The sequence below is a fragment of the Geotrypetes seraphini genome, chromosome 2 (genome assembly GCF_902459505.1).
Source record: "Geotrypetes seraphini chromosome 2, aGeoSer1.1, whole genome shotgun sequence".
NCBI lineage: Eukaryota > Metazoa > Chordata > Amphibia > Gymnophiona > Dermophiidae > Geotrypetes > Geotrypetes seraphini.
This window is the reverse complement of record NC_047085.1, coordinates 63,724,147-63,733,793: the sequence shown is the minus strand read 5'-3', so window position 1 is coordinate 63,733,793 and position 9,647 is coordinate 63,724,147. Positions and strand designations below refer to the sequence as shown.

The 9,647-nt window shown below is 42.1% G+C and overlaps 1 protein-coding gene across 3 annotated transcripts; it reads left to right on the top strand.

The window, feature by feature from the left end:
- Nucleotides 1-3,746: 3,746 nt before the first annotated feature.
- Nucleotides 3,747-9,350, top strand: KLF10 (Kruppel like factor 10). 3 transcript variants are annotated; one of them, XM_033934292.1, is made up of 4 exons: nt 3,747-3,982; nt 5,497-5,730; nt 5,826-6,693; nt 7,712-9,350. In XM_033934292.1, the coding sequence occupies exons 1-4, from the start codon at nt 3,947-3,949 to the stop codon at nt 7,969-7,971; spliced, it is 1,398 nt and encodes a 465-aa protein (XP_033790183.1). In that variant the 5' UTR covers nt 3,747-3,946; the 3' UTR covers nt 7,972-9,350. The 3 variants fall into 3 exon arrangements, with proteins under 3 accessions (XP_033790183.1, XP_033790182.1, XP_033790184.1); XM_033934291.1 differs by lacking the exon at nt 3,747-3,982 and adding an exon at nt 4,030-5,292; XM_033934293.1 differs by lacking the exon at nt 3,747-3,982 and adding an exon at nt 4,032-5,243.
- Nucleotides 9,351-9,647: the final 297 nt, after the last annotated feature.

The following is a 9,647-nucleotide window of genomic DNA, read 5'->3' as shown; positions in this document are numbered from 1 at the left end:
CATGATGTACGGGAAGATTGTATACCTGAACATTCACGATGTGGGAGTTACAGTACTTGCACGTTAACCATTGAATTACAATCTTTTACCAATTCAGTGAACAATAAGATATTCACATTAAGACATCAGACCAATTGCAAAACTGCGTACATCATATATGTTATCCTTACAATAAATTTTATGTTGGAAAAACAACTAGAAATTTGCATATTCAGATGGTCGAATACATATGGTGCCCCTCTAGTTTTCCACTGTGTGGACTTTAATCATGATTTTGCACAATTACAAAGTTTTGCTGTAGATCACGTTCCCCGATTCTCGGCATGGGTGAGATCAGGACAGGAAGCTTATTCAGTGTGATCAGCGTTGGATTCACCGCCTCAATACAGTTGAACTGTCAGAATTAAATATTAATATACAGTGGTTGACATTTTGGTGAAGAAGGTATATGAGTGCACACGTCATTATGATGTTTGAAATTTCTATTGGCAATAATCGTTCATTAATATAAAACTTCATTATGACATCTGAACGTGTAATTGGATCATTCAAATAAATGGTGTGTATAAAGCTCTTGGTGGCCATTTTAAATTGGCTTAAATATTAATTAGCTTACAGCAATATAGCATTGTAAGTTTTCAACATATGTTCAGTGACTCTTTTTGGATGGAACAATTTGGATATTGACCAGTGCTTTAGCAACTTCTGTTTTGCAGATGTGTCTAAATTTAAGGATGATATAAAGTCTTCTTATTCCCCTGAAGAATCTGAGAGGTGAAACGGAGGTGCCCCGTATCCAAAAGGGATACAAGGAATGGTGTTGAGTTTGCTATGATAAGTGCTGCATGCATTCAATAATCCATAATATCTTCCTGAATAAGTGCTGTTTTTGATCATGGCTACATATTTATTGACTTTGAAGAAAGTGTAGTTATATCCATGAAGGCCAAACAAGAGTATAATTGACTATGTAAATGTTTTAGGCTGATGAACATATAAACACGAAGATTGCATACATACATAAGGAGTGGCATAATTAAAAAAAACAAAACATTAAGTCCATTTTGGGTCTAGAATTCTAGTCACCCAAAGTCGTCAGCGTCTACAGTCCATTCTCAAAAAATACGTCCAAAATATTCAAGAATCGTCTGCTTCTACGTCCAGCCTTTGATCGTCCAGACCGTTAAGTCGCCTATCTTTATACCACATTCTCGTCCAAAAATTTGTCCAAGTCCCAAACACCTAGCACACCTTTTGGACGTGGGAGGGGTCAGCAAAGTGATGGACTGGCTACCCAGACATGGCAACAGAGTAGTGGGGCACTTTACAGGGCACTGCTGTGAACTTCACAAAAAGGATGCCACATAAACACCTCACAACTCATTTGCAGGTCATGGTGAGCCTCCCAAAATGTACTATATCCACCTGTCTACCACCCCAATAGTCCTTATGGCTGCAGGTGGCACCTATATGGCAGTACAGTAGAGTTTGGGGGGAGGAGTTTGGTGGATGCACATGTTCCACCATAAATGCAGTGGTTATAGTGGCTTATGGGCCTGGGTCCTCCTCTCTATGGTTCACTAGCCCACCCCACTTAAGCCAGCTCTGTGCAGCTCTACTAGGCTTTCCTATGCCAGATGCTGATGTTCTGGAGGCAGGTAGGTACGTTTTTATTCTGATTTTTAGGGGGGAGGTCAGTGATCACTGGGGGAGTGTGTGGGGTTCTGTGCTTTGTATCTACAGTAGTTATCAGGTAATTTTGGATACCTTCTGGACACTTATACCTGTTTTTAGATCGCTTAAGTCACAACATATAAGTTTAGTCTAGGCACTTTCATTAAACTTTCGATTATCGCTGCAGGACGACTAAATCTAGGTCAGCCCACATCCCACCCACCGCCCTCCCTAACCACTCCTCAAAAAACATCCCTTTTCACTCTGGGCATATAGCAGCAGTGAAAAGGCCTAAGCTGCTTTTAGATACGTCTAAAACCAGTTTTGATTATTGGCACTTGGACGACCTGTCTTTTCGATCGTCCAAGTGTCAATTTAGGCAGATTTTTAGACGTATTTTCGTTTTGATTATGAGCTCCATAGTGTCTATGGACTGAAACACAGTCATTGAGAAATTCTGTATTTATATCATCATATGGGTGGGGTTTTTTTTATGACCAGTGATTTATTTATTTAAAAATGTATATACCTAAAATCTAGGCAGTTTACAAAACATACAAAATAAATGGTAACTATACAACACATACTCAACAGCAGCATGTGAGTCATTGGCACAGGCTGTTCCACTCACTAAGGTCTTTTTTCCTCTTATATAGAAGGTGACATTTAAGGATATTTAATCAATTATTCACATTGGCGAATGTGACCCAGACTCGGACCAGAGGTCATGGCCTGAAGCTGAGAGGGGACACGGCCAGGACAAATGTCAGAAAGTTCTGCTTCACACAGCGAGTGGTGAACACCTGAAACTCTCTCCCGAAAGAGATGGTGGAGGAAACTACCATTCTAGGATTTAAGGGAAAATTGGATGCACAACTTCTTGCAGGACACATTGAGGGATACGAGTGACTAATGTACGCACCAGGGTACGCCTGGCTGAGCCTCCGCGTGTGCGGATCACCGGACTGGATGGACCCCAGGTCTGATCCGGTGCAGGCATTTCTTATGTTAATTATTTCTCTTGTTTAGGTGGTATAAAGTCCACTTTTGTTGTGGGTATAGTAATACCATTGGTACCCATTTGAAGAGCTTACCTAGAGTTCGTAATTTATTTCTATTTAATAAATTGTTACAATTCTTTTTCTTGTTGAATCCCTTGGTTGTATGGCATTATTTGGTATTATGACACTTCCATCAATTTATACAGGCATTTTTATTTAGTAATAATACACCACTCCACCACTAGGTGGTCCACAACTCACATTCAGGCCACCAGAAGCAGATGTGGCATCATTATAAAACACTGCAGCACAGTACCCTCCCCTTCCTAGAAATCAGGGGTGAGTGTCCACCCATATAAGGCACTCCAGGCAATGCTTAGTCACCCCGCCCTAGTTTGGGCCGTGATTGCATTAATGGGGTCTTAAGTCCTAAGACAATGACGGGGACAGAGGAGTGACTTGCCCGAAGTAATAAGGAGCGTGAGTGGCATAAATGGAATTTGAACCTTTGCTGCCCTTGTTTTCAACCCAATGCACTAAATCACTAGGCTATGTCTCCAAATCTGACTGGCTCATCTCCACTAATATTACCAGGTCCAGATATGCCCACAACATTTGTTTTGCAGTAACACCACCTCCTCCTATGTGTGGGAATCCCGAGCTTGGAGTTTTAGAGGACTACCTGAAATCCCAAACGGGCCTGCATGTTACGCGATGCCCATCAGTCTCTCAGCCCAATCTATTAAACTTTTTCTAATGAGGAATGAGCAAAATACTGCGCAATGTTAGATCGGAGGCACCGCCCATCCCCGTCCCCCTCCCCGCTAAGACTGCTGGCAGCAGAGGAGACATGACAGTGAGTCACCCTCTGACAGCCCCAGGAACTTCCCAGACCCCCGCACGCCGCGCGCACTTCGTATACCACGCTCAGGTTCCCTGGCGGCCACGACGCTGAGCAGATGCTGATCACGCGCCCCGAGCCTTTCCATTGGCAGTCCGCTCACACACCTTTGTCCAGGATTGGCTGGATGGGTGATGAGTGCTCCGCCCCCCAATGGGGGGCGGGGTGCGGAGGAAGCGGAGCGCTATCTGAATGGAGCAGCTGGGAACAAAAAGAGAAAATACAGCAGCGAAGGTGCAACACCGGGTATCTGGTATCAGTGGCTGTAGACGCATGGATTTCTAGAGCGAGACAACGATAGTTTACTTCTAATTGCAATAATCATACGGCTAGACGCCTGCTTTTCTTCTTTTTAAATTCTACTGTGGCAATGCTGAATTTCGGAACTTCGCCTTATCATCGAGCTGTAAGTGCATCTTCCAATAATACTATTACCAGCACAAATACATCAAATATTTTTTTCTGGTAACGTCCCCAGTTGGAGTAACGAGATGAAAGACTATTGTAGCACAGATTTCTTTTGTGTTAATATATAATTGTAGAGAAGTAAATCTATAGAACTGTTTACATTGTTATGAAATTATCCGTTTAAACTCTAGAACGAATCAGAACATGGTGATTTTGTACGCTTATTATTTTTAATCTTTCAGTTTCAATATGTAGGTAGTCCTGTTACATAGGGAAAAAATCCCACTACGCGATATAATTCTAATGTTAGGTATGGGATGGGGGAGGAGTCTGAGCTGCTGTTGACTCGAGCGTTTGTTTGTAGACATCTAACTTTATTTTGCATTAAGAAAATAAAGAAATCTGAGGAGTGGATTGGAGCTAGATTCCCAGGACTTTATTTGCGGTTTAGCAGCTTCCCCCTTCCTTTCTTGTTGATGGCGTTTCTCCTAATTTGGTGGCTGTAAATCACTGGTGAGAGCGGCTCCGGGAAGGCTGCAAGAACACTTAACTAACTCCCCTGTCAGCCGTAAACATGCATGCGTTCAACACGCGCGCTCCTGCCTTTGCCACTGTTGCTTTCTGTGAATGCACGCGCCGCCTTAGCCTGTCTCTGTACCAATACGCACGCGCGCACAGGCGCTGCTGCGTTGTATGGGCACGCGCGCCACTGCGGCTCACGCTCCGTCTTCCAGAGGTTCGGAGGGAAGTGGGTGAGAGGTCGTCTGGAGCGGCAATCCCAGTTTCACGTTTCCCGAGCATTGTAGGGCAGGAGCCGATCACGCTCCTTTCACATGCCCATCCCGCCGTCCTGTGGCCAATTGGGTGCCGAGCTGTGTGACCTTGGCGTCCAATCGGCACTAGCGGAGGCGGTGATTGGCGGCAAAGGAAAATGGGCGGAGGCGGATGAAGGTTGCTGGGCGGGGTGCGTGTGGTTGGGAGTCTGTAGAACAGTGCTGATGGCGAGGAGGTTGAAATGAGGTTACCACAACCGCTGCAGCCATTGAGAAGACGTCCCGCCCTGTTTTTCCTTCTTCTGGGCTCTCGCTTGCTGGCTCCCTCCACATATTAGAGGAGGTCATAGATTACTGCATCCACTCTCCGTATCGATCCTGGAGATGGGACCGAACTAACAAATATCCAGAGAACATTTACAATTTAAATATCAACCTTTTCTATACAGTGGAATCCATGGATAACTTTGATATTGGTCAAACAAGGTTTGCATCCTGCAGTGTTCAATATGCTGCACTCTTAATGAAAATACAGGTATCCAAACGTGGAATTCACAGAAGGGAGGTGTATATGAACACTGGGAAGGGAGAGGGGTTGTATTCAGCAGGGTATAAATGGGATGAGGCTCAGAATTTTGTTCCAACCTTGGAGGTTTTGATAATTGTGATCTGACCAAGTTGTATTATTTATATTGCAGTAAACTGTAAGAAATGCATTCTTCACATTTGTTTCTCGCAGATGGAAGGCATGGAGATGACAGACAGGCCACACCATGAATGCTCATGGAACAGAACTACAGAAAAAAGTGATTTTGAGGCAGTGGAAGCACTTATGTTTATGAGCTGCAACTGGAAATCAGATTTCAAAAAGCATGCAGATCTTCGCCCAATTACTCCTGCTTCTGATTTATCAGAGGAAATGGAAGATCATCTGCTCCCTTCTACAGCAGAATTTAATGCAATGCCAGCATTTGTAAGCTTGTTTCTTTTGTATTCAATTGAGTATTTCTAGATTTTACTACACAGTGATCATTATACTTAATCATTGCATCTCTTCTATCCTTATAGTGCTTGACACCACCCTACAGTCCTTCTGATTTTGAACCGTCTCAAATACTTCAACCAGTTCTGCCATCACCACCTGTCATACGAAGCAAAGTTTCCTCTGCAGACCCAAAGATGAATGTTGCACAAGCCTGTCAAGAGGCAAACAGCATCCCTGCACAAAGGCCACTGAAAGCTCAGGCAACAAGTGTCATCCGCCATACCGCAGATGCAGTGCTGTTCAGTTATAACTCTTGTCCAACAAAAACTAATCTGCCAAAGCATCAGGATAGTGTTACAAGAGATCCTACTCAACCTAATGATGAAACATCAAGAAAAAATCTACCTTATGCAGTGGTGCTTCCTACTGCAGAAGCAGCAGCAGAAAAAAACACTTTGCCAAGTTTTTGCTCTGTATCTTTGTCACAAACTTTAGTCACAGGTCCTCTCTCTGTTCCTTTGTCAGGATCATCGGCTCCATTCTTAGTACCTTCATCTCCAGCAACATGTGGCTTACCACCTGTGCCAGTCATTTGTCAGATGGTGCCACTCTCTGCAAACAGCAATGTTGTAGCAACAGTAGTCCCCCGTGCTCCATTGAGCCAACAGCCAGCCCTTTGCCAGTCTGTAATGCTTATGGGAACTCAAGTCCCTAAAGGTGCAGTGATGTTTGTTATGCCTCAGCCAGTGGCTCAGAAGCCTCAAATGACGAGCCCTAATGGCACAAGATTGTCTCCTATTGCTCCTGCTCCAGGTTTCATCCCTACTGCAGCAAAGGTTTTGCCACAGACCGATACTTCAAGAATCAGAAGTCACATTTGCAATCATACAGGATGTGGGAAAACATATTTCAAGAGCTCCCATTTGAAAGCTCACATGAGAACTCACACAGGTAATGCATGAAAGAACTTTTAACATTGGTGGTAGCACTCGTAGATAACTCTTTTGAGAATTTTGTTTTAATTCTAACACAGTAGATGATGGTAGATAAAGAATTGCATGGCTCATCCAGTTTGCCCAACAAGATAAGTTTCAGGGCACAGACCATAGAAGTCTGCCTAACACTGGCTTAATTTTCAACTAGTGGATAGCCTGAATATTTTTTTGGTAGCATTTTGGAAAATAGTTCTTATCAACTTGATACTGATTTCTCACTCCATTCCCATATCTTCCTTCCTTGACTCTGTTGTGATACCTGTAGGTGTCAGTAGCACAATAAAAATTCATTAAGATAAATACTGAAACACAATGTAAAAAAATAATGACCGGGGGGAGCCATTTACTCTGTTTACCATAGACTTGTGTTTCCCAAAATCCTGCAGCAGGCCTGGTAATTTGAGTGAATAAATATGGAATTCAGCTTAATAATTAGGATAAATATATGCACGTTTATTTCATGGATATTCAGTGTGGATATCATTTTAAAAACCAGAACCACTGTAGTAGAACATGGACAGAAAAACCTTGGTGCCTAGTATCAAGGTTATTAATTTCAAAGCTTAGTATATTAATTAGGTTTGCTGAAGAAAATTTCATGTATAAATACTATCTTTTTAAGAACAGTGAGGTACATGATGCTCCATCTGTGCATTTTCTGGTTCACTAATGACTCTAGTAAGGCCATAGTGCTTCTGAAAAGGGGTAGGAAAATGAACTTAAAGCAATCACTTTAACCCTTGTAATTCTGTATCATTTTGTTGGTTAGTAATTTAGCACTAATTTGCAAATATTTTACATCAGAATCACTTCAGATCTTCCTTTGCAATTCCCTAATATTGTATGTAAGTTCTTCCTTAAGTCTGCAAAATAGGACTGGTTCTTATAGAATGCATAGCAACACTTAAGATTCTTTTCTTCCGCATTGCAACATACTTATCTTTCATGAGTGTTTTTTATTTTGGTTATTTCAGGTGAGAAACCCTTTAATTGTAGCTGGGAAGGCTGTGACAGGAAGTTTGCCCGTTCAGATGAACTGTCTCGCCATCGCAGAACACACACTGGCGAGAAGAAGTTTGCCTGCCCAATGTGTGATCGACGCTTCATGCGGAGTGATCATTTGACCAAACACGCACGTCGCCACTTATCAGCTAAGAAGCTCCCAAACTGGCAAATGGAAGTGAGCAAGTTAAATAGCTTGGGCTCACCATGCAGCGCCATGCCTGTGCAGTGAGGGGCCCACTTCTTGGAGACGTGCCAATGAATCTTTAGCACAGCCTTGCTACGACAGTTACACCGCAATGCTTCCTCTCCAGGTCTGGGGTTCTTCTATAGGACCGTAAGGAACTGAAGTGAAGGTCGTCTGCATTTAGTCATACAGTCGTTGGAATGTGCCTCAGGCATCTGATGGACTGGCAGACTGGATTTGTACGTGGGAATAAAGAGGAAAGGAGTTTTGAAGGCTCTAGCAAAAGAGGCCTTATGGTATCTACAGGGAAAATGTACACTGATCATAGAATGGGATGTACCAGCACAGGTGTGGAAAGGGGAGGGTTATCTTCCTTTTGTGTTATCTATTCATGCTGTCTACAGATAGATCAAGTCTGAGATAAAATTGCCTCCGTTTTGAGTATTTATAACAGACACTAATATTGACATTCAGGGATGTCGCAGCAAATTACAGAGTATAGGCAGGAGACCTTGTATCAATTGAAAGGCAAGAAGTCACTGTGTTTAGATCACTATTAAAATTTTAAGCAATATGGAAGTGATTCTGGCTTAAAACTGCGCACGATGTTATTTACAACTGTTTGCAACAGGAGAGGGATTAAAACCACTGGAGAGTATACTTCTGAACTGAAAATGGGTGCCTTTTACTGTTTGGAATAGGGAACTTGGGAAGAGCTGCCCAGCGTGAGGTGGGTACAGGCGTTTTGCTTTACTACGTTTTACATACAGAGCTGATCCTATACGTAGGATAAAGTGGTGAAGGAAAAATAAATGTTTAAGTCTTTTCACCATCCTTTCATGGATAGATTTTGTTACTTGATGGAGACTGCTGTTAAGGCTTCAATAAAATGTAACTTGTACTGCCAATTTTAAAGAAGTTTCAATATTTGGTAATGTAAAATCTGGCAAGGGCCAAAAGCCATATTTGTTAATGCAGATCTAACTGTGACACTAGTTTTTTGTTTGTTCAATTTCTTCATAAATATACCTGATAGCATGTTCAGTTTTCCCCTTTTATTACAATTGAAAATGTTGTAGCTGCCAGTTAAATTTCAAGAGAGAAGGGAAGAGAGTACAGCGCATGCCTAGCCCAGGTAATTGGTGGAAGGTGAGTTGGAGGAGCATGCAGATGAAGGTATTAAATAGGAAAGAAAGCAATTTTTGTTTTATGCTGAAAAGGTTAAACTTTTTTTTTTCTTTTCTTTTTCTGTGCTGTGATATCTAAGACATTAACTCTCAAAACCAGTATTCAAATGGATTTCATTTATACGCAATTGTACAGAAGCAAATGTAAACAGTTTTATGACTACTTTTAAGATTGCACAGTACAGTATTTCTTAAACTTTGTATGAGGTTTACAATAAAGAACAGTTTTCTATCACAGTTATGTCTTCCCGTCATTGTTTATGGCTGTGGGTTGTGCTGGAAGCAAAGCTCTGAGATATATACCTGTCTCACCTCTGGCTGTGTGACTGCAATATATTGCTATGGAGCTTTTTGTGAATGTTACAACAAGATAATTTTTCTTTAGGTTTACAGACTGGTAGCTAATCTAGTGTTGCCTTTGAAAGCAGATCTAGCTTCTGGTTTAATGTCTTATCAAATATTAGATAAAACAGCCACCTGTAGTTTTCCCTTCAAGCAGCTTTGAGTTGTGTGGGAGGTACAATGAGGATGTGA

Excerpts from the sequence above, each read along its gene's own strand:
- KLF10 (XM_033934291.1), top strand. The coding sequence starts at position 5,215 with ATGGATAACTTTGATATTGGTCAAACAAGGTTTGCATCCTGCAGTGTT. Across the intron at positions 5,293-5,496 it reads CACTCTTAATGAAAATACAG|ATGGAAGGCATGGAGATGAC; the intron begins GTATCCAAACGT and ends TGTTTCTCGCAG. Across the intron at positions 6,694-7,711 it reads TCACATGAGAACTCACACAG|GTGAGAAACCCTTTAATTGT; the intron begins GTAATGCATGAA and ends TGGTTATTTCAG.